Genomic DNA, 26,158 nt, shown 5'->3' on the forward strand with positions numbered 1-26,158 from the left:
TGTGTCTTGTTGATTGACACCAGGCAACTGGCATGTTCTTTGTTTTCAATTAACTAACTGAAAAATCATTAACTATTTGACTGATTTCAAAGCAGCACATTGCATTTATAACAAGAGTAGAGAGGTAGGGGTAGGTTTGATGGCTAAAATGCTATAGCTTTCATAAAAGAAATTGAACAATTATCATCTATTTTGCTAGCACAGACTGGAATATGTTCCTTGACTCATCCAATGGTATTGAGGAGTACACCACCTCAGTCATCGGCTTCATCAACAAGTGCATTGACGACGTCATCCCCACAGTGATCGTACGTACATATCCCAACCAGAAGCCATTGATTACAGGCAACATCCTCACCGAGCTAAAGGCTAGAGCTGCCACTTTCAAGGAGCCGGACACTTATCCGGACGCTTATAAGAAATCCCGCTATGGCCTCAGACAAACTATGAAACAGGCAAAGCGTCAATACAGGACTAATATTGAATCCTACTACACAGGCTCTGATGCTCGACAACTATGAGACAGCCTATAGGGAGGAGGTCAGAGAGCTGGCAGTGTGGCTCCAGGACAACAACCTCTCCTTCAATGTGAGCAAGAAAAAGGAGCTGATCGTGGACGACAGGACAAGGAGCTGATCGTGGACTACAGGAAAAGGAGCTGATCGTGGACTACAGGAAAAGGAGCTGATCGTGGACGACAGGAAAAGGAGCTGATCGTGGACTACAGGAAAAGGAGCTGATCGTGGACTACAGGAAAAGGAGCTGATCGTGGACTACAGGACAAGGAGCTGATCGTGGACTACAGGACAAGGAGCTGATCGTGGACTACAGGACAAAGAGCTGATCGTGGACTACAGGACAAGGAGCTGATCGTGGACTACAGGACAAGGAGGGCCAAACAGGTCACCCATTAACGTAGACGGGGCTGTAGTGGAGCTGGCTGAGAGTTTCAAGTTCCTTGGTGTCTGTTAGTATCATTTAATTATGCCAATGTGCTTTCATCAATTGAAAGCCCTTCATCTATTTTATGAGAAATTGTAAGATTTCTTGTTGCATAAAATAGACGCAGACCAGTCTTTAAATAATAGGTAATATAATTTATTATCGGAGCGCGCTCCCACTCAAAGCAAAAGCATCAGTTTAAATACAGATCATGACGTCATTTCACTGTCTTAAACGAAACCCCCCTCTCTAACAGGACAAAGTAAGGTGAAAAGTTCATTCTATCTTACTAACACACTCCCAGATAACTTTTGACCCTCAACATTATCGATCACCACTGAACTGACAGGTTTAATTAACAGAAACCCTAGGAATGCACCCTCTGCCTAATCTAAAAACCCCAGAGCTAAGTTTCAGGTTGGGTCAACCATAGGTTAACGACCTTATGTGTTTACACAGTCTACAACCCATTTGTTCATGCCCAGTTGGAATGGTGTTCATTAACATTCTATTCCTCCTTGTCCTGTCACACAATTTCTTCTTATGAACTCATATTGTTAATCAGATATAATATAACAGAGTATAAGTTTACTTACAGTTCCATTTAAAATGATTTGTTCAGTCATATTAATCATAATTCCCTAACAGTGTCCAACATCACCAACAAACTATCATGGTCCAAACACACCAAGACAGTCGTGAAGAGGGCACAACAACACCTTTCCCCCCTCAGGAGACTGAAAAGATTTGGCATGGGTCCGCAGATCCTCAAAATGTTCTACAGCTGCACCATCGAGAGCATCCTGATCGGTTGCATCACCGCCTGGTATGGCAACTGCTCGGCATCCGACCGTAAGGTGCTACAGTGGGTGGTGCGTACGGTCCAGTACATCCCTGGGGCCAAGCTTCCTGCCATCCAAGACCTATATACTAGGCGGTGTCAGAGGAAGGCCCCTAAAAAATTGTCAGAGACTCCAGTCACCCAAGTCATAGATTGTTCTCTCTGCTACCACACGGCAAGAGGTACCAGAGGGCCAAGGCAGATCCAAAAGGCTCCTTAACAGCTTCTACCCCCAAGCCATAAAAGACTGCTGAACAATTAATCAAATGGCCACCCGGACTATTTACATTCACATCACCCCCCTTTGTGTTTACACTGCTACTACTTACTGTTAATATTCTGTGCATAGTTACTTTACCCCTACCTACATGTACAAATGACCTCGCCTACTCTGTACTCCTGCACATTGACTAGGTACCGGTAACCCCTGTATATAGCCTTGTTAATGTTATTTTATTATGTTACTTTTTATTACATTTTTTACTTTAGTCAATTTTGTAAATCTTTTCTTGACTCTATTTCTTGACCTGCAGTGTTGGTTAAGTGCTTGTAAAGTATTTCACGGTAAGGTCTACACCTGTTGTATTCCACGCATTTATCATAATATGTTATTTATTTAAACGTTTATTTAACTAGGCAAGTCAGTTAAGAACACATTCTTATTTACAATGACGGCCTACACGGGCCAAACCCGGACAATGCTGAGACAATTGTGCACTCCCAATCACGGCCGGTTATGATACAAGCTGGAATCAGACCTGTCTGTAGTAACGCCTCTAGCACTGAGATGGAATGCCTTAGACCGCTGCGCCACTCAGGAGCCCCAGCATGTGACGGAGCTCTCGTTCTAATTCTATTGGCTCCATATCCACTTCATGTAACTCCCTCTACAGCCACTTACTGTAACTCCATCTACAGCCACTTACTGTAACTCCCTCGACAGCCACTTAATGTAAATCCCTCGACAGCCACTTACTGTAACTCCCTCGACAGCCACTTACTGTAACTCCCTCGACAGCCACTTACTGTAACTCCCTCGACAGCCACTTACTGTAACTCCCTCGACAGCCACTTACTGTAACTCCCTCGACAGCCACTTACTGTAACTCCCTCGACAGCCACTTACTGTAACTCCCTCGACAGCCACTTACTGTAACTCCCTCTACAGCCACTTACTGTAACTCCCTCGACAGCCACTTACTGTAACTCCCTCGACAGCCACTTACTGTAACTCCCTCTACAGCCACTTACTGTAACTCCCTCGACAGCCACTTACTGTAACTCCCTCGACAGCCACTTACTGTAACTCCCTCGACAGCCACTTACTGTAACTCCCTCGACAGCCACTTACTGTAACTCCCTCGACAGCCACTTACTGTAACACCAGGGTCAGACAGCATGTAACTCCTGGTACACACCAGGGTAGTGGGAGCCACTGGTACTGTAACTCCCTCGACGGGTAGTGGGACATGGTGCTGGTAAACAGCCAGGGTCATCGACAGCCATGGTGCTGGTAACACCAGGTCATGGGAGCATGGTGCTGGTAACGCCAGGGTAGTGGGAGCATGGTGCTGGTAACACCAGGGTCATGGGAGCATGGTGCTGGTAACACCAGGGTAGTGGGAGCATGGTGCTGGTAACACCAGGTTAGTGGGAGCATGGTGCTGGTAACCAGGGTAGTGGGTAAAAATGTATGCACGCATGATTAAGTCGTTTTGGAGAAAAGCATCTGGTAAATGGCATATACAGTGCATTCGGAAAAAAAAAAGTGGTTGAAATTCACTGCTTGTCTGAGGGACCGTACATACAATTAATTATATGTGTGGGGTACAGGGATGAGGTAGACATTCAAAAAACATGTTAAACACACCATGCAAATGATTATGTGATCTGTTAAGCTCATTTTTATTCGTGAATGTATGTAGGCTTGCCATAACAAAGGGGTTGAATACTTATTGACTGAACACATTTCAGCTATCCATTTTTTATTAATTTGTAAACATTTTGAAAAACATAATTCCACTTTGACATTATGGGGTATTGTGTGTAGTCCAGTGACACACAATGTCATATAAAATGTGGAAAAAGTCCAGGGTTGTGAATACTTTCAGAATGCACTGTATAGCATATAAACTCTTCAAATGCACTCTGTATGAATACAGACAAATTATGGGACTATTCCAAGGCCCAACCTAACAGTATGTTAGAGTACAACATTGAAATACCATTACTTAACACAAAAGACAGAGATGAAAAAACACAATGCACTTCACTACTATATCCCAATTCAGTCACAATCAATCATTGAGAACAATTTCAAGGCATGTCAAGGATGGTTCATACACTACACCATTACTTCTACATTATCCCACATTTGAGTGTAAATAATGTATTTTTAAAGACATAGAAGATAATAAATAATTCAATAGATATTGCCATAGTGGACTGGACATGCTGTCTGCACTTGTAACTTCAACTACTGTAAATTATACACCATGTGATAGAAACTCTTGAGAATTGCTAATGTGCAAACACATTTGTCCCCGAGATATCTTAAGAAAAATTCTGAATGGCAGAAAATGCAAGAATGTTGAGTTGTATTTGACATAAATGGAGTGAACACAACAGGTTTTAAATAATGTATGTCCACTAAAACATCATGAACAGTTTATTTTTTGTTGTTAACTCAATTATGTACACGTGCTAACCAAGCACTAGCGATACAATCATATTAGAGGGCGAATAGGATGAATGTGCAGTGAGTCAGTGAGTATAGTACAGCCACACTTCATCCCACACTACTGTCAAACTTAACAAAATGTCTCCTTCACAAGGATTTTAAGCAATGAGATAAAAAGCAAGTTTACAGTCTGAATCCTCCTAATGGTTTTCCCCACAAAGCGTGGCATCTCTGATGAGAGCAGAACAAAGACAGAGAGGTTTAACCTTCTGCTCGCTCTCACACACCCCAGAGGCTAAGGATAAAAAGGGGGTTTTCACACCTCTTTCTGAGAGTTCAAATCAGAACTTGATTATCTGCATTTTATTCATTTTGTCCTTTTGGTTTCACATTGCCAAATGTCAAGCGAACTAAAATGCCTGAACAAAACCATGTGGTCATGTGACTAATTTATTTTTTGGAGAAATATGAATCCATCTATGATTATCAAAAAGCATGACTTGTCCCAAACATCATATTACTTTTGCTTTGGTCTTCAAATAAAATCAAAGTTTATTTGTCACGTGCACCGAATACAACAGTGAAATGCTTACTTACAGGCTCTAACCAATAGTGCAAAAAAGGTGTCAGGTGAACAATAGGTAAGTAAAGAAATAAAACAACAGCGAGGCTACATATAGACACCAGTTAGTCAGACTGATTGAGGTAGTATGTTCATGTAGATATGGTTAAAGTGACTATGCATATATCATAAACAGAGAAGCAACAGCGTAAAAAGAGGGTTTTGGGGGGTGGGGGGGCACACAATGCAAATAGTCCAGGTAGCCATTTGATACCCTGTTCAGGAGTTATGGCTTGGGGGTAAAAAGTGTTGAGAAGCCTTTTTGTCCTAGACTTGGCACTAAGGTACCGCTTGCCATGCGGTAGTAGAGAGAACAGTCTATGACTGGGGTGGCTGGGGTCTTTGACCATTTTTATGGCCTTCCTCTGACACCACCTGGTGTAGAGGTCCTGGATGGCAGGCAGCTTAGCTCCAGTGTTGTACTGGGCCGTACGCACTACCCTCTGTAGTGCCTTGCAGTCAGAGGCCGAGCAATTGCCGTACCAGGCAGTGATGCAACCAGTCAGGATGCTCTCAATGTTGCAGCTGTAGAACCTTTTGAGGATCTCAGGACCCATGCAAAATCTTTTTCGATTCCTGAGGGGGTATAGGCTTCGTCGTCTTCACAACTGTCTTGGTGTTTTTGGACCATTCTAGTTTGTTGTTGATGTGGTCACCGAGGAACTTCAAGCTCTCAACCTGCTCCACTACAGCCCCATCGAGGAGAATGGGGGCATGCTCAGTCCTCCTTTTCCTGTAGTCCACAATCATCTCCTTCGTCTTGGCTACGTTGAGGGATAGGTTCTTATTCTGGCACCACACGGCCAGGTCTCTGACCTCCTCCCTATAGGCTGTCTCGTCGTTGTCTGTGATCAGGCCTACCAGTGTTGTGTCGTCTGCAAACGTAATGATGGTGTTGGAGTCGTGCCTGGCCATGCAGTCGTGAGTGAACAGGGAGTACAGGAGGGGACTGAGCACAGGAAGTACAAGGGGCTCCAGTGTTGAGAATCAGCATGGCAGATGTGTTGCTACCTACCCTCACCACCTGAGTGCGGCCCATCAGGAAGTCCAGGATCCAGTTGCAGAGGGAGGTGTTTAGTCCCAGGATCCTAAGCTTAGTGATGAGCTTTGAGGGTACGAGGGTGTTGAACGCTGAGCTGTAATCAAAGAATAGCATTCTCACGTAAGTGTTCCTTTTGTCCAGGTGGGAAAGGGCAGTGTGGAGTGCAATAGGGATTCCATCATCTGTGGATCTTTTTGGGCGGTATGCAAGTTTGAGTCGGTCTAGGTTTTCTGGGACAATGGTGTCGATGTGAGCCATTACCAACCTTTCAAAGCACTTCATGGCTACGGACGTGAGTGCTACGCGTCTGTTGTCATTTAGGCAGGTTGCCTCAGTGTTCTTGGGCACAGGGACTATGGTGGTCTGCTTGAAAAGTGTTGGTATTACAGACTCAATCAGGGACATGTGGAAAATGTCAGTGAAGACACCTGCCAGATGGTCAGCACTCATCCGGAGCACACGTCCTGGTAATCCGTCTGGCCCCGCAGCCTTGTGTATGTTGACCTGTTTAAAGTCTTACTCACGTCGGCTATGGAGAGAGTGATCACACAGTCATCCAGAACAGCTGATGCTCTCATCCATGCCTCAGTGTTGCTTGCGGGTTAGAGTCCCGCACCTTGAAAGTAGCAGCTCTACCCTTTAGCTCAGTGCGAATGTTGCCTGTAATCCATGGCTTCTGGTTGGGGTATGTACGTACAGTCACTGTGGAGACGACGACCTCGATGCACTTATTGATGAAGTCAATGACTGATGTGGTGGACTCCTCAATACCATTGGAAGAATCCCGGAACATGTTCCAGTCTGTGATAGCAAAACAGTCCTGTAGTTTAGCATCTGCTTCATCTGACCACATTTTTTTATAGACAGAGTCACTGGTGCTTCCTGATTTAATTTTTGCTTGTAAGTAGGAATCAGGAGGCTAGAATTGTGGTCGGATTTACCAAATGGAGGGCGAGGGAGAGCTTTGTACGCGTCTCTGTGTGTGGAGTACAGGTGATCTTGAATTTTTTCCCTCTGGTTGCACATTTAACATGTTGATAGAATTGGTAGAACTGATTTAAGTTTCCCTGCATTAAAGTCTCCTGCCACTAGGAGCGCCGCCTCTGGGTGAGTGGTTTCCTGTTTGCTCATTTCCTTATACAGCTGACTGAGTGTGTTCTTAGTGCCAGCATCTGTCTGTGGTGGTAAATAAACAGCCACGAAAAGTACAGCTGAAAACTCTCTAGGCAAGTCATGTGGCCTGCAATTTATCACAATGTACTCTACTTCAGGCAAGCAAAATCTAGAGACTTCCTTCCAACAACATGCGGGAGGAAACAGGGCAATAGCCCTTCTTTCTGCCATGTGAATAGCCTATATTCAGGAGCAGATGGGAGAATCTCAATTGCAGACTCCTTACATCCTCCTCTCCTTCTCAAACCCCATCCAACCAATGGGGAAAACACACCAGAGTTAAGAAAAAACACTCCAAAACAAAGCCCCCAAATTAATGTCTAATTTCCTTGCAGCTTTGACCTACTCTGAGTTACAGCTCAATACGCAGCTACTCTCTCATCCCAATGTGCCAGGTGAAAAGAAAAGTCTGAACGTAGATTTTTTAAATTTTTTAAATGTTTTATTTATTTAACCTTTATTTAACAACGCAATTCAGTTAAGAAAAAAATTCTTATTTACAATGACGGCCTACCCTGGCCAAACCATAACCGGGGCGAAGCTGGGCCAATGTGCGCCGCCCTATGGGACTCCCAATCATGGCCGGTTGGGTTACAGCCTGAAATTGAACCAGGGTCTGTAGTGTCTCCTCTAGCACTGAGATGCGGTGCCTTAGAACGCTGTGCCACTGATTCATTTAAAGTTAATGTGACCGACTGGGTTGAAACTCGGCTATCCTGTGCGCTTGTATTACCCATTGAGCTATAGCCAAGGCATTACCTCAGCACAGCAGTGAAAACAAGTGTACAGTGGATGTTGTTCAGTGATAGATAGGAGGGGTTGAATGGAGCTGAAGGATGGGACTAAAAACAAACAAAAGATAACTATTGTAAAATATACTCTCTTTGTAAAATACATATAATATGTATAAGCTGGAAGTAGAAGCGTAAGAGTTGTTGTCCATTAGTTTACTCCAATTAGGGGATGGATGGTAGGGTTAGGGGAAAATAATAAAATAAAATATATTTTAAAAATATATAAACTCAGCAAAAAAAGAAACATCCCTTATTCAGGACCCTGTCTTTCAACGATAATTAGTAAAAATAACTTCACAGATCTTCATTGTAAAGGGTTTAAACACTGTTTGCCATGCTTGTTCAATGAACCATAAACAATTAATGAACATGCACCTGTGGAACGGTCGTTAAGACACTAACAGCTTACAGATGGTAGGCAATTAAAGTCACAGTTGTGAAAACTTAGGACACTAAAGAGGCCTTTTTACTGACTCTGAAAAACGGCAAAAGAAATATGCCCAGGATCCCTGCTAATTTGCGTGACCGTGCCTTAGGCATGCTGCAAGGAGGCATGAGGGCTGCAGATGTGGCCAGGGCAATGAACTGCAATGTCCGTACTGTGAGACGCCTAAGACAGCGCTACAGGGAGAAAGGACGGACAGCTGATCGTGCTCGCAGTGGCAGACTACGTATACCAACAGCTGCACAGGATTGGTACATCCGAACATCACACCTGCGGGACAAGTACAGGATGGCAACAACAAGTTACACCAGGAACGCACAATCCCTCCATCAGTGCTCAGACTGTCCGCAATAGGCTGAGAGAAGCTGGACTGAGGGCTTGTAGGCCTGTTGTAAGGCAGGTCCTCACCAGACATCACCGGCAACATCGTCGCCTATGGGCACAAACCCACCGTCGCTGGACCAGACAGGACTGGCAAAAAGTGCTCTTCACTGAATTGTCACGGTTTTGTCTCACCAGGGGTGGACAGATACCCATTTATTGTTGAAGGAATGAGTGTTACTCCGAGGCCTATACTCTGGAGCGGGATCGATTTGGAGGTGGAGGGTCTATCATGGTCTGGGGCGGTGTGTCACAGCATCATTGGACTGAGCTTGTTGTCATTGCAGGCAATCTCAACGCTGTGCTTTACAGGGAAGACATCCTCCTCCCTCATATGGTACCCTTCCTGCAGGCTCATCCTGACATGACCCTCCAGCATGACAATGCCACCAGCCATACTGCTCGTTCTGTGTGTGATTTCCTGCAAGACAGAAATGTTAGTGTTCTGCCATGGCCAGCGAAGAGCCCGGATCTCAATCCCATTGAGCACGTCTGGGACCTGTTGGATCGGAGGGTGATTGCTAGGGCCATTCTCCCCAGAAATGTCAGGGAACTTGCAGGTTCCTTGGTGGAAAAATAGGGTAACATCTCACAGCAAGAACTGGCAAATCTGGTGCAGTCCATGAGGAGGAGATGCACTGCAGTACTTAATGCAGTTGGTGGCCACACCAGATACTGACTGTTACTTTTGATTTTGACCCCACCTTTGTTCAGGGGGGACACATTATTAACTTTGTTAGTCACATGTCTGTGGAACTTGTTCAGTTTATGTCTCAACTGTTGAATTTAGTTATGTTCCTACAAATATTTACACATGTTACGGTTGCTGAAAATAAACTCAGTTGACAGAGAGAGGATGTTTCTTTCTTTGCTGAGTTATATATATACGTATATGGGATGGCAGCGTATCCTAGTGGTTAGAGCGTTGGACTAGTAACAGAAAGGTTGCAAAATCCAATCCCCAAACTGACAAGGTACAAATCTGTCGTTCTGCCCTTTAACAAGGCAGTTAACCCACTGTTCCTAGGCCGTCATTGAAAATAAGAATTTGTTCTTAACTGACTTGCCTTGTTAAATAAAGATAAAAAATATATATAAAAATATACAGTTGAAGTCAGAAGTTTACATACACCTTAGCCAAATACATGTAAACTGTTTTAATCCTAGTACAAATTCGCTGTTTTAGGTCAGTTAGGATGACCACTTTATTTTAATAATGTGAAATGTCAGAATAATAGTAGAGAGAATGATTTATTTCAGCTTTTATTTCTTTCATCACATTCCCAGTGGGTCAGAAGTTTACATACACTCAATTAGTATTTGGTAGCATTGCCTTTAAAATTGTTTCACTTGGGTCAAACGTTTCGGGTAGCTTTGCACAAGCTTCCCTCAATAATTTTGTGAATTTTGGCCCATTCCTCCTGACAGAGTTGGTGTAACTGAGTCAGGTTTATAGGCCGCCTTGCTCACACACGTTTTTTTCAGTTCTGCCCACAAATTTTCTATGGGATTGTGGTTAGGGCTTTGTGATGGACACTCCAATACCTTGACTTTATTGTCCTTAAGCCATTTTGCCACAACTTTGGAAGTATGCGTTTGGGTCATTGTCCATTTACTTGTGTCATGCATGAAGTAGATGTCCTAACCGACTTGCCAAAACTATGGTTTGATAACAAGACATTTGTGGTGTGGTTGAAAAACGAGTTATAATGACTCCAACATAAGTGTATGTAAACTTCAACTGTAATCTCTCTCTCTCTCTCTCGCTCTCTTTACAAAAAATCTGGGAAATGATGGAGACAATTACATTGATTAAAGCCACAATCAATATGCCATATTAATGCTGATCGACCCCCTCGCAAGTAAGAGTAAATCTACAGTATGATGCAACTCACCCCCACCCCGTCCTCCTGTCGGTACTGCTTCCAGGCTCGGCCTGTGTCACTGAACAGGAGCAGGTAGCCGCTGATCCAGTCTGAGCCTCCGTAGCGCCCCTGTGTGGCGACGGCCGTCACCTCCATCCTGTCCCTGAGGTCCAGCTGCAGCCAAGGATGTCTATCTGTCACCTGGGGAGACCAGCCTCCCGCTCCTCGGGAGACCAGAGAGAGAAACATTCCTTTTAGAATTCAGTCAATGCACAGTTTGGATCGAATTGTTCTGTCTTGAGTCAAGATAACCTTTACCCTGTGGGCCTCGCCTACCTGCAATGTAATTGCTGCTAAATTATTGCATTGCTGTCTGCATGGAGAGTATCATGTGTACGCAAGGATCCTCTGTATAGCGTGTGAAATGATTGTTGTGCAATATGAACTAACCCCCTCCATCATGCTGTATGAACTACCCCCTCCATCATGCTGTATGAACTAACCCTCCATCATGCTGTATGAACTAACCCCTCCATCATGCTGTATGAACTAACCCCCTCCATCATGCTGTATGAACTAACCCCTCCATCATGCTGTATGAACTAACCCTCTCCATCGTGATATATGAACTAACCCCTCCATCATGCTGCGTGAACTAACCCTCTCCATCGTGATACATGAACTAACCCCTCCATCATGCTGCGTGAACTAACCCCCTCCATCATGCTGCATGAACTAACCCCCTCCATCATGCTGTGTGAACTAACCCCCTCCATTATGCTGTGCAAACTAACCCCTCCATCATGCTGCGTGAACTAACCCCTCCATCATGCTGTATGAACTAACCCTCTCCATCATGCTGTATGAACTAACCCCTCCATCATGCTGAGTGAACTAACCCTCCATCATGCTGTATGAACTAACCCCCTCCATCATGCTGTATGAACTAACCCCTCCATCATGCTGTATGAACTAACCCCTCCATCATGCTGTTTGAACTAACCCCTCCATCATGCTGTATGAACTAACCCTCTCCATCATGCTATATGAACTAACCCCTCCGTCATGCTGCGTGAACTAACCCCTCCATCATGCTGTATGAACTAACCCCCTCCATCATGCTATATGAACTAACCCCTCCATCATGCTGTGTGAACTAACCCCCTCCAACGTGCTGCATGAACTAACCCCCTCCATCATGCTGTATGAACTAACCCCTCCATCATGCTGTATGAACTAACCCCCTCCATCATGCTATATGAACTAACCCCCTCCATCATGCTGTGTGAACTAACCCCCTCCATCATGCTATATGAACTAACCCCTCCATCATGCTGTGTGAACTAACCCCCTCCAACGTGCTGCATGAACTAACCCCCTCCATCATGCTGTGTGAACTAACCCCCTCCATCATGCTGTGTTAACTAACCCCTCCATCATGCTGCGTGAACTAACCCCTCCATCATGCTGTATGAACTAACCCCCTCCATCATGCTATATGAACTAACCCCTCCATCATGCTGCGTGAACTAACCCCCTCCATCATGCTGTGTGAACTAACCCCCTCCATCATGTTGTGTGAACTAACCCCTCCATCATGCTGTGTGAACTAACCCCTCCATCATGCTGCATGAACTAACCCCCTCCATCATGCTGTATGAACTAACCCCCTCCATCATGCTGTATGAACTAACCCCCTCTATCTGGAGAGATATGGAGTGTGAAAAAACACCATTTGGCTTAAATAACATTTCAGATGCATCAGTGCACTTCATACACTGGTGAATAAAAAAAACATAAGCTACTTCCAAACACTAATGTGAAAGTGTGATATGGCAGTGCTGTGTACAATTAGTAGAGTCAGACCCCACAAGCCACCCAGCTATCAAGCTGAAGAAACAGGTCAGCTCTGGCAGGAAGGTTCATTACTCAGCTGCTTAGGGCTGGGACACACCACCATGGGAGCAGATGAGTGCAGCATATCAAACCAGAGTCTGAGCCACTGAGGAAGCATTGTTTACGAAGCAGGATCATTCTGGTTGTTATAGACACACGTACTGTAGCTGAGGTCCAAATAACCTGGAGTCGGTCACACTCCAAGTCATTGACAATCATTATCTAGTTACAGAAAGTAGAATTATACGTAGATTCATTTACTGACCTGTGACCCTTGTTGTTAGGGCTAAGAGCAACATTTTTTAAATGGTCTAAACGGTGCTGACGTGCATACAGGACCGCATCATGGATTTATATGAAAACCTTTCTTTTTAAGATGCCCATGAGGTGGAGATAGTTTATCTCTTAATTGAATAATAACATTATAGTTAACTAGTCCTGGATGAAGTTCTTTTGAATATGATCTCCTAGTATTACAGCCAACAAAACTACCTGGCGGCTCTGAAATCAGTAACACTTTTTCTTTTATTTCCCTTTTTGTAACACAAGTAAATGGTTTTAATTCGCCAAAATAAGCATAGATTTTTTTTTACATATTACATATTCATAGTTACATATATAATTACATATTCATAGTTACATTTGATGTTTAAAAATAGTGCCATCTGACTTTTAGCTCTAACTATGGAGCGATATGGGCTATCAACTCAGTTCCAACTGCATCTGAAAGAGGAGACTCTCGACCTGGTATAGATATATTGACTGAAAGGTTCATATATATATATATATATATATATATATATATATATATATATATATATATATATATATATATTTGTTTTTAAATGTTGCAGTTATCTTATCCATTTTTTTTTCAGGGTACATAGATCTATCTACCTCTGGTGCTTATATCACAAAGTGCATTATTGATTTAATATTTTTAGGTTTGTATACAAGAGAGAGCATTTCTATTCCTCAATATTAACACAGAAGTATTTTTGTTGTTGTCGGTAACTAGTTACTGAACAAAGTCCTAATATTTTTGAAGGATAGCGCATTCAGGGTTAAGACTATTACATGAAATTTAAAAAATATATAACTTTCCATTGTAACTCACCATCTCTTCTGTTGATCTTGGAGAAGTGTGGAGCATAACTGACAGAGGACTGAGAGGAGCTCACAAAAGAGCCCCAGGGCAGCATGGATACCAACGGGCCATTGCAGATATCTGTAAGAGTAAAATAGAGAGTACATTAGTTCATGATTGGATATAATATATATACCTTTAGGACCAGCATCATCTGATAGAGCAGGGGTGTCAAACGTAAAAAATCATATAGTGGGGCAAAAAAGTATTTAGTCAGCCACCAATTGTGCAAGGTCTCCCACTTAAAAAGATGAGAGAGGCCTGTAATTTTCATCATAGGTACACTGCAACTATGACAGACAAAATGAGGGAAAAAAATCCAGAAAATCACATTGTAGGATTATTAATGAATTTATTTGCAAATTATGGTGGAAAATAAGTACGTACGTACATACATACATACATTACATACACTGTGTGTATGTGTATGTATATACAGTGCCTTGCAAAAGTATTCACTCCCTTGGCGTGTTTCCAATTTTGTTGCATTACGGAAAAGTGGTGTGTGCACATGTATTCACCCCCTTTGCTATAAAGCCCCTATATAAGATCTGGTGCAACCAATTACCTTCAGAAGTCACATAATTAGTTAAATAAAGTCCACCTGTGTGCAATCTAAGTGTCACATGATCTGTCACATGATCTCAGTATATATACACCTGTTCTGAAAGGCCCCAGAGTCTGCAACACCACCAAGCAAGGGCCACCACCAAGCAAGCGGCACCATGAAGACCAAGGAGCTCTCCAAACAGGTCAGGGACGAAGTTGCGGAGAAGTACAGATCAGGGTTGGGTTATAAAAATATATCAGAAACTTTGAATATGTCACGGACTGAAACCTGTTTCAGTCTTTCAGAGATTTGAGACTGGGACAGACGTTCACCTTCCAGCAGGAAATTGACCCTAAGCGTACTGCTAAAGCAACACTCAAGTGATATAAGGGGAAACATTTAAATGTCTTGGAATGGCCTAGTCAAAGTCCAGACATCAATCCAATTGAGAATCTGTGGTATGACTTAAAGATTGATGTACACCAGCGGAACCCATCCAACTTGAAGGAGCTGGAGCAGGTTTGCTTTGAAGAATGGGCAAAAATCCCAGTAGCTATATGTGCCAAGTTTATAGAGACATACATCAAGAAACTTGCAGCTGTAATTGCTGCAAAAGGTGCCTCTACAAAGTATTGACTTTGGGGGGATGAATAGTTATGCATGCTTCAATTTTTTTGTCTTCTTTCACAATGAAAAATATTTTGCATCTTCAAAGTGGTAGACATGTTGTGTAAATCAAACGATACAACCCCCCCCAAAAAATCAATTTTATCCAGGTTGTAAGGCAACAAAATAGTAAAAATGCCAAGGGGGTGAATACTTTCGCAAGCCACTGTATATATTATATCATTGTTTTTTAAGGTAAAAATGCAAACAATCTAAAATGACTAAAACCAAATCGAAACTGTGTATTAATAATAATGGACCTACAGTACCAGTTAAAAATTTGGACACATTCTACATTGTAGAATAATAGTGAATCGAAATGCATTTCCCGGTGACTACCTCATGAAGCTGGTTGAGAGAATGCCAAGAGTGTGCAAATCTGTCATCAAGGCAAAGGGTGGCTACTTTGAAGGATCTCAAATATAAAATATATTTTGATTTGTTTAACACTTTTATGGTTACAACATGATTTCATATGTTACTTCACAGTTGATGTCTTCACTATTATTCTACAATGTAGAAAACAGTACAAATAAAGAAACATCGTGGAATGAGAAGGTGTGTCCAAACTTCTGACTGGTACTGTAAATGTATACACTCTTAAAATAATTGACTCTGTCCAGCTAACTAAAAACCACAGAAATGACAGTCAGAGAGCATCAAAATTAAAAACAAATATGGGTAGAGGAACATTTTTTGTAAATGTTGATGGCTAGAAAATATTAACAATTATTACAGACAGGACCTTGATGAAGACTGAATACAGCCCATGGGGCAAAATGAGGTTGACACCCTTGTACTAGAATCTACTACCATGCTTGTTAGACAGAGCATGAAAAAAGAAGAAGTAAGAAATAAGAAAAATGCTACTTTAAGAATAGTAACTGAAACAAATATTATCATCTTGACTTCTGTTCACCATTTTGTGGAAAATAAATGTTTGACTGCAAGTACAGCACACTATGGGGTCTAAAGCCATGTATTGCTAAAATAGGGGGGTTGCCTCACTTATCCACTCCATAAATCTCTCCCCAGCAGTCCATTAACTCAAGCAGTGACCCTTCCAAAGAGGACAGTAGAATTCACAACACAATCGGCAGCCCTGTGTGTGTATGTGTATGTGGCCGTATGTCAATCGTGTTCCCCTAATCCATCAGTGTGAGATTAGAGTACTTCCAACAGGCAGAAGGAGATTAAGAGGCCAGTGATCTGAACGTGTCAGCCTCATCTTCCACTGATACAGCCATGCCCGCCAGGCCCCAAAAAGAGCAGTGAGCGAGGCTGAGCTTGCCCTGCCCGCCAGGGCCCAATCATCCCCCTCTTCAAATGGGGAAATACTCTAGACCCAAACTGTTACAGACCTATATCCATCCTGCCCTGCCTTTCTAAAGTCTTCGAAGGCCAAGTGAACAAACAGATCACTGACCATTTCGAATCTCACCATACCTTCTCCGCTATGCAATCTGGTTTCCCAGCTGGTCATGGGCTCACCTTAGCCCCGCTCAAGGTCCTAAACGATATCATAACCACCATCGATAAAAGACAGTACTGTGCAGCCATCTTCATCGACCTGGCCAAAGCTTTTGACTCTGTCAATCACCGTATTCTTATTGGCAGACTCAACAGCCTGGGTTTCTCTAGTGACTGCTTCGTCTGGTTCACTAACTACTTCTCAGATAGAGTTTAGTGTGTCAAATTGGAGGGCCTGTTGTCCGGAACTCTGGCAGTCTCTATGGGGGTGCCACGGGGTTCAATTCTCGGGCCGTCTCTTTTCTCTGTATATACAGTAGGGCAAAAAAGTATTCAGTCAACCACCAATTGTGCACGTTCTCCCACTTAAAAAGATGAGAGGCCTGTAATTTTCATCATAGGTGCACTTCACCTATGACAGAAATAGTTCATTGTAGGATTTGTCATGAATTTATTTGCAAATTATGGTGGAAAATAATCTCCCTCGATCTGGGGCTCCACACAAGGTCTCACCACGTGGGGTCAAAATTATTACAAGAACGGTGAGCAAAATTCCCAGAACCACATGGGGGGACCTAGTGAATGACCTGCAGAGAGCTGGGACTAAAGTAACAAAGCCTACCATCAGCAAGGGCATTGAAGATGAAACGTGGCTGGGTCTTTCAGCATGACAATGATCCCAAACATACCGCACGGGCAATGAAGGAGTGGCTTCGTAAGAAGCATTTCAAGGTCCTGGAGTGGCCTAGCCAGTCTCCAGATCTCAACCCCATAGAAAATCTTTGGAGGGAGTTGAAAGTCCGTGTTGCCCAGCAACAGCCCCAAAACATCACTGCATGGAGGAATGGGCCAAAATACCAGCAACAGTGTGTGAAAACCTTGTGAAGACTTACAGAAAACATTTGACCTCTGTCATTGCCAACAAAGGGTATATAACAAAGTATTGAGATAAACTTTTGTTATTGACCAAATACTTATTTTCCACCATAATTTGCAAATAAATTCATAAAAAAATCCTACAATGTGATTTTCTGGATTTTTTTTCTCATTTTGTATGTCATAGTTGAAGTGTACCTATGATGAAAATTACAGGCCTCTCTCATCTTTTTAAGTGGGAGACCTTGCACAATTGGTGGCTGACTAAATAATTTTTTGCCCCACTATACCAATGATGTCGCTCTTACTGTGGTTCATTCTTTGATCCACCTCTACACAGATGACACCATTCTGTATACATCTGGCCCTTCTTTGGACACTTTGTTAACAAACCTCCAAATGAGCTTCAACGCCATACAACGCTCTTTCAGTGGCCTCCAACTGCTCTTAAATGCTAGTAAAACTAAATGCATGCTCTTCAACCGATTGCTGCCCGCACCCGCCCGCCCGACTAGCATCACTACTCTAGACGGATCTGACTTAGAATATGTGGACAAATATAAATACCTAGGTGTCCTAAGTTAAATCCAGAATCGGCCTCCTATTTCATAACAAAGCCTTATGCTGCCAAACATACCCTCGTTAAAACGGACTATCCTACCGATCCTTGACTTTGGTGATGTCTTTTACAAAATAGCCTCCAACACTCTACTCAGCAAATTGGATACAGTCTATCACAGTGCCATCCGTTTTGTCACCAAAGCCCTATATCCTACCCAGCACTGCTGTCACGCCCTGGTCGAAGTATTTTGTGTTTATCTTCATTTATTTGGTCAGGCCAGGGTGTGACAAGGGTTTTTGTATGTGGTGTGTATGTAGTGGGATTGTAGCTTAGTGGGGTGTTCTAGGTAAGTCTATGGCTGTCTGAAGTGGTTCTCAATCAGAGGCAGGTGTTTATCGTTGTCTCTGATTGGGAACCATATTTAGGCAGCCATATTCTTTGGTTGTGTTGTGGGTGATTGTCCTTAGTGTCTTGATGTCCTTATTCTGTGTTAGTTTGCACCAGTTTACGCTGTTTCGGTTTTCATTACGTTTATTGTTTTGTTGAGTTTGTGTTTTGATTCGTGTTACGTTGTTTTATTAAACATGGATCGCAATCTACACGCTGCAGTTTGGTCAGACTCTCCTTCACCATTAGAAAACCGTTACAACTGCGACCTGTATGCTTCCGTCTGGTCCTCGCTACATATTTGTTGCCAAACACACTGGCTCCAGGTCATCTATAAGTCTTTGCTAGGTACAGCTCCGCCTTCTCAGCTCACTGGTCACCATAGCAATACCCACCCATAGCACGTGCTCCAGCAGGTATATTTCACTGGCCATCCCCAAAGCCAATACCTCCTTTGGCCGCCTTTCCTTCCAGTTCTCTGCTGCCAATGACTGTAACGAATTGCAAAAATCAGTTTGTTAGAGACTTATATCTCCCTCACTAACTTTAAGCATCAACTGTTAGAGCAGTTTACCTATCGCTGCGGCTGTACACAGCCCATCTGTAAATAGCCCATCCAACCAACTACCTACTTCATCCCCATATTTGTTTTTTATTTATTTTTCTGCTCTTTTGTACACCAGTATTTCTACTTGCATATCCTCATCTGCACATATATAACTCCAGTGTAAATTGCTAAATTGTAATTACTTCGCCATTATTGGCATATTTATTGCCTTACCTCCTTACTTCATTTGCACACATACTTTTTCTATTGTGTTATTGACTGTATGCTTTTTTATCCCATGTGTAACTCTGTGTTGTTGTTTTTGTCGCACTGCTTTGCTTTATCTTGACCAGGTCGCAGCTGTAAATGAGAACTTGTTCTCAACTGGCCTACCTGGTTAAATAAAAGGTGAAATCATTTATTTTTTAAAGAGCAGTGAGCAGGGTGGAACTAGCCCTGCCTGCCAGGCCCCAATAAGAGCAGTGAGCAGGGTGGAACTAGCCCTGCCTGCCAGGCCCCAATAAGAGCAGTGAGCAGGGTGGAACGAGCCCTGCCCTGCCTGCCAGGCCCCAATAAGAGCAGTGAGCAGGGTGGAGCTAGCCCTGCCTGCCAGGCCCCAATAAAACAGTGAGCAGGGTGGAACTAGTCCTGCCTGCCAGGCCCCAATAAGAGCAGTGAGCAGGGTAGAGGTCCTTCACTGCACCACAACTCTTCTTTGTTTTTCCACAGAGCAGTGATTGCTCCTGGATCATCACCGTGTGGCTGCTGAAGAGGATCCCAGGCCATAATAAGAACTGGCAACATCTTGATTACAATAATCACTGTAGTCTGTCCATCATTTTATTATCCATCACCCATCAGTGGTGGAAAAAGTACTAAATTGTCATACTTGAGTAAAAGTAAAAATACATTCATAGAAAATGACTCAAGTAAAAGCAAGTCACCCAGTAAAATACTACTTGAGTAAAAGTCTAAAAGTATTTGGTTTAAAAAAATACTTAAAGTATCACAAGTACATGGAATTGCTGAAATGTACTTAAGTATCAAATATCTTATATTAATATCTTATATTAAGCAAACCAGTCGGCACATTTTTTTTTTTAGTTGACGGATAGCCAGGGGCACACTCCAACACTCAGACATAACTTACAAATGAAGCATTTGTGTTTAGTGAGTCTGCCAGATCAGATGCAGTAGGGATGACCAGGGATGTCCTCTTGATAAGTGAGTGAATTGGACAATTTTCCTGTCATAAAGTAATGAGCACTTTTGGGTGTCAGGAAAAATTTATGGAGTAAAAAGTACATTATTTTATTTAGGAATGTAGTGAAGTAAAAGTAAAATAGAAAAGTAAAATACAGATACCCCCTAAAAAATACTTTAAAGTACTACTTAAGTACTTTACACAACTGATACCCATTACATGATTTTGTTTTGGATGACGTCCATGTTGGAGCTATCCTCCTAGAAACATGTCCACTGAATAATGACCATTCATTTGGGAGAAAACAACGTCATGTTGAAAATGACATCGGAAGGCTGTTTGATACTGTGGAAGTGTCTTTGAGGACAGCCCATTGCATTTCATCTGACCTAAATTTGCAGCACTTAGATCACTTGCGAGCAAATGTCCCTGAACGTTGATTTACAGATCGACTGAAATGGATCGAGCTGTTTCTTCTGTAGCTCAGTTGGTAGAGCATGGCGCTTGTAACGCCAGGGTAGTGGGTTCGATCCCCGGGACCACCCATACGTAGAATGTATGCACACATGACTGTAAGTCGCTTTGGATAAAAGCGTCTGCTAAATGGCATATATTATTATTATTATTATTTTTTTTTTTAAAGACCCAGATATAAACATGCAGAGCTATAGCCACAGATGCTCAACATCAGAGACAATTCCCAACGTGACTTCACAACTATACATTAAAGTTGTAATCTCAATGTTATTAAACATTTTGTGACAAATCTGTTTAAATGTTATCAATTTCGAGTTTCATCCTTACTTTAATCCATGCTCACTACTCACTCTAAGCATCACTCTCTCTCTCTCTCTATTTCTATCTCTATCTATCTATTTATATCTCTATCTATTTATATCTATCTCTCTATTTATAGCTCTATATATATATCTCTATTTATCTTTCTCTATCTATTACATGTCTATCTATTTATATATATCTATTAATATATCTCTCTATCTATTTATTTATATCTCTATCTATATCTATATCAATGTACAGTATATATCTATCTATCTCTTGTAACGGCGTTCTTCATTTGTAGAAAGAGAGTCGGACCAAAATGCAGCGTGGTGGTTACTCATGACTTTAATGGAAAAGTGACACATGAAATAACTATATAAAATACAAAACAACAAACGGAACATGAAACCTAATTACAGCCTATCTGGTGAAACTACACAGAGACAGGAACAATCACCCACGAAATACAAAGTGAAACCAGGCTACCTAAATACGGTTCCCCATCAGAGACAACAAGAATCACCTGACTCTGATTGAGAACCGCCTCAGGCAGCCAAGCCTATACAACACCCCTAATCAGCCGCGATCCCAAATACTACAAACCCCAATACGAAAATACAATAACATAAACCCATGTCACACCCTGGCCTGACCAAATATATAACGAAAACACAAAATACAATGACCAAGGCGTGACATCTCTATCTATTTATATAGATATCTATTTATATAGATATCTATATCTATCTATCTATTAATATCTCCATCTATTTATATATACATCTCTATCTATTTGTATCTCTATCTATATATAACTATTTCTATCTCTCTATCCATCCATGTCTTTTTATATAATCTCACACAATCCATCAGGCTCTGGGGATCATGGGGCCCCTTCCACACAAAGCCACCACCTTTGATCCTGATGTCCTTCTCACAAACCAGGGGCTTGGCAACATCCTCATAAATGTCAGGTTAGTCTTTCACCTCCTGCTCCATTACACCAACATATAAAACACATGCAGTATGAGACCTTGGTACAGTGGAAAGGGTAAAGCAATACAACTGTTATGCCACAGCAGCAAACGTAAAGCAATCGGTAAGGACATAACTCATACAGGTACCTGAATACAAAGACAATATCGGTAGTTCACTTATAATAATACTTGTTTTATGAACAGTGTTTTTGTTTATAGGCTCCATCTAGTTTTTGCCACTGAGATAAAACGCTGGGCTGTCAATCAGGAAGAATTATGGTCAAAGGATGGTTTGCCTGTAGAGCTGCACTGCTCTGCTCAGTGCCTCCTTGCCCTTGGATAATTTAAAATCTCTCCAAGCTATGAATGTGATCGTGCAACAGCAAACTCGCTATGCAAAGTGGATGAGGTTTAGATCTTAAACCACACACACTCATAAGCGTGTTTGTGCACACACACACAATTTGAGAGAAAGGACATAAACACACACAAAGAAAGCCAAACCAACAGGCCCTTGTATAAACTCAGAGCTCAGATCCTGTTAGGGCCTACTGTAGCAGCACTGTGTGATGTGAGAACCCACAACAGTCAGAGACATCTTGATACCTCCAGGCTAGTAGAACATAGCTGGGGTTATCAGTGATTGTGTTTGGGATAAAAAGAAAAGAAGCAGCACTTCACCCCCCCCCCTATGTTCCCCAAGGTGTGCCATCATGCAGTGATGCATGGTAAGATGGATGGCTGTGAACACATTTAGATGCACACAGTGAGCTCTCTCCTTCCTATTTGGCCTATACGCTGTACACCAATTAATAGCAAGGACCATAAAGGACATATTTTGTCATGTAAAACAATGACCCGTATCTCATTTAGTCAAATCAAATCAAATGTAATTTGTCACATGCGTCATAAACAACAGGTGTAGACTAATAGTGAAATGCTTACTCGCAGGCCCTTCCCAATAATGCAGAGAGAGGGAAAAAATGTAGAAACAATACAAAAAGAACGGGGTACCAGTACCGAGTAGATGTGCATGGGTATGAGGTAACTGAGGTAGATATGTCATCTGCTTTACGTTTTAAATGTACAGAGTTGCTGGAACACAATTCAAAATACATTTCAAGTTGATGTTCTGGTGCCGTTCAGGCAATTTAAAGTATTGCGGAGTCAATCACCACCTTCCGGAGACACCTGAAACCCTACCTCTTTAAGGAATACCTAGGATAGGATAAGTAATCCTTCTCACCCCCCTTTAAGATTTAGATGCACTATTGTAAAGTGACTATTCTACTGGATGCCATAAGGTGAATGCACCAATTTGTAAGTCGCTCTGGATAAGAGCGTCTGCTAAATGACTTAAATGTAAATGTATTGATTAGGGACTTATTGGTGGAGGAATGTAACTGTTTTTCAGGATGATTTGTGATGTTTTATTTGTGCTTCCCATGACTGGGTTTTTGTATTCAGATTAGATTGATATATTGATAGATAGACAGATAGGATATAGTTTGGGTATAATGTGTATATTTACGTTGTATTATACAGGGCAATAATAAGTCTTCCCTGTTAAAGGATAAAACAAATATAGGTAGGAATAAAGTGACTAGGCAACAGGATAGATAATAAACAGTAGCAGCAGTGTGTGTGATGAGTCAAAATACACAGATAGTTAAATAGTTAACCAATAGCTACCCGGACTAACTATTTAGGTGTCTTCTGGCTTGGGAGTAGAAGCTGTTCAGAGTCCTGTTGGTTCCAGACTTGGTGCATCGGTACCGCTTGCCGTGCGGTAGCAGAGAGAACATTCTATGCCAATCTATCCACTAAACACTGCCCTTACTTAATTCTACTTTTCACACAATATTTTGTCACTTTTTCGGTGGATCTCTATGGTGGATGATGAATTTGAAAACTAACTTGCCCTCTTGAAAATATGCACAAACTTTTTACAACACAGATGCCCCTGAATTGACTTCCATCCCGAACGCTGCTCATTGGTCCGTATTCCCTCCAAACTCTTTGTTCTAAACAAACTGTGCTCCACAAAACTGCAATTTGTAGCGTATGCGACTGCAATATTCTTTGCTCCGTTTCAGGCCTCTGTACACCTGACAATGTCTAATCAGCATGGTGGGAGTGGAGGATAGAGAGCTGTTTAAATACTGACACTAAACAGAAGGAACACCACTCTACTGTCTGTTAAGGTGAAAGTGTCTCTGTCTCAGTATTAAATCTACGGAAGTATAAAGAAAGACTGTCCCCTTGAGACTTAGACGCTCAAAGGAGCTTACTGGGTGTTAGGCACAGCAGGTGCTGTCTACCTCCTGTCTCCACCCGTCCACCCCCAGTCTACCCCCCTGTCCACCCCCAGTCTACCCCCCTGTCCACCCCCAGTCTACCCCCCTGTCCACCCCCAGTCTACCCCCCTGTCCACCCCCAGTCTACCCCCCAGTCTACCCCCAGTCTACCCCCTGTCCACCCCCGTCTCCCCCTGCCCCTGTCCAGCCCCAGTCTCCCCCAGTCTACCCCCAGTCCACCCCCAGTCTACCCCCAGTCCACCCCCAGTCTACCCCCAGTCTACCCCCAGTCCACCCCCAGTCCACCCCCTGTCCACCCCCAGTCCACCCCCTGTCCACCCCCAGTCTACCCCCAGTCCACCCCAGTCTACCCCCAGTCTACCCCCAGTCTACCCCCTGTCCACCCCCAGTCTACCCCCTGTCCACCCCCAGTCTACCCCCAGTCCACCCCCAGTCTACCCCCAGTCTACCCCCTGTCTGTCCACCCCCGTCTCCCCCTGCCCCTGTCCACCCCCAGTCTACCCCCTGTCCACCCCCAGTCTACCCCAATGTCTGCGCGCTCCTCTACGCACCCACCTACCTCCTCGTCTACCCCCCCACCCCGTCTACCACCCATCTACACCTGTTTACCCCTCCTCGTCTACCCCCATCCCGTCTACCACCCATCTACACCTGTCTAGCCTCTCCTCGTCTACCCCCCCACCCCGTCTACCACCCATCTACACCTGTCTACCCCCATCCCGTCTACCACCCATCTACACCTGTCTACCCCCCTCCTCGTCTACCCCCACCCCGTCTACCACCCATCTACACCTGTCTACCCCCCACCCCGTCTACCACCCATCTACACCTGTCTACCCCCCCACCCCGTCTACCCCCATGTCTAGCCCCCTGTCTTCCCATAATGCCTCAGTTCCACCAGGATCCAGAGGAACAAGGGTATAATCCAGTACAGAATGTGTCTATGCCTCTGGTTGGTATAGATAGACTAGCATCTGATACCTCACATGAATTAATAGACTGGTCCATCTCATCTCTGTTCTGGCAGAGCCACGGCTGAGGTATCAGTTGACAATTAGGCTACAGACACAGGCTGAATTTGAGAAAGTGTAGGTCGATACATGTGATTGAGAAACACAGCGCTGTACTGTATCACTTTATATCCAATAATGTGTTCGATAGAGCGAGCAGCAAAACAGTTCAGAGAGAGAAAGTCGCGATAACTGATCTGAGGGCTGACATGTGTAGGATTACTTATAGACCGACAGATCACATGACTATCACACACTTCATTAATTCAAGTCATTTTTCACAGGTGGTGAGAATTCTCAAATCAATGCTCAAAGAAGAAGTAACACAGAGGGTTCTATTTTCAGCTGGCGGTAAAGGAGGAGCAAAAAATATGGCAATTTACCTGTCAAACATCAGCTCGTATACACTGAGGTGGGAGAGGTGGAAATATTTTAGGTGTCCTTAAAAACTTGTACCAATATACCAATTTCAGTCAGAGCAAGTAGGGATATTTAAGACCAACCAAAATCTGATCTTATAGGTAACGCAATTGGTTATGACATTGATTTAGCCAGTGCTGGCCCAGACAGTATGTATATCACCAATATTTTATTAAATATCACGAGCAGCAAAACAGTCTGCAGAAATGACATTTTTTTATTAATATTGGACATTATTGTTGTCCAGCTTCTGTGAAAAGTTTGGACTCATTGTCAGCGACGCCCATTGTATGAAGAGGTTTCTGTCACGTTTAATCCTTCTCCGGCGCTCTAGGTCACCAGGCTGCTCATAATGGCGCAAACCTGTCACCAACACCAGCGCATCATCATACTCACCTGTACTCCATCACCTCCCTGATCACCTTCCCTATATACAGTTGAAGACGGAAGTTTACATACTCTTCGGTTGGAGTCATTAAAACTCGTTTTTCAACCACTCCAGAAATTTCTTGTTAATAAACTATAGTTTTGGCAAGTCAGTTAGGACATCTACTTTGTGC

General features: G+C 43.0%; 1 protein-coding gene across 1 annotated transcript in view; it reads right to left on the minus strand.

The window, feature by feature from the left end:
* LOC118371848 (contactin-associated protein-like 5) overlaps positions 1-26,158 on the minus strand; it is a 109,906-nt gene that overhangs the window by 50,502 nt on the left and 33,246 nt on the right. Inside the window, exons 2-3 of the mRNA XM_052522949.1 lie at positions 13,799-13,909; positions 10,816-11,009 (exon numbers count right to left, since the gene is read on the minus strand). Coding sequence (XP_052378909.1) covers positions 10,816-11,009; positions 13,799-13,909 — 305 coding nt within the window. The remainder of the gene's footprint in view (positions 1-10,815; positions 11,010-13,798; positions 13,910-26,158) is intronic.

Source organism: Oncorhynchus keta, chromosome 7 (genome assembly GCF_023373465.1).
Source record: "Oncorhynchus keta strain PuntledgeMale-10-30-2019 chromosome 7, Oket_V2, whole genome shotgun sequence".
Lineage (NCBI taxonomy): Eukaryota > Metazoa > Chordata > Actinopteri > Salmoniformes > Salmonidae > Oncorhynchus > Oncorhynchus keta.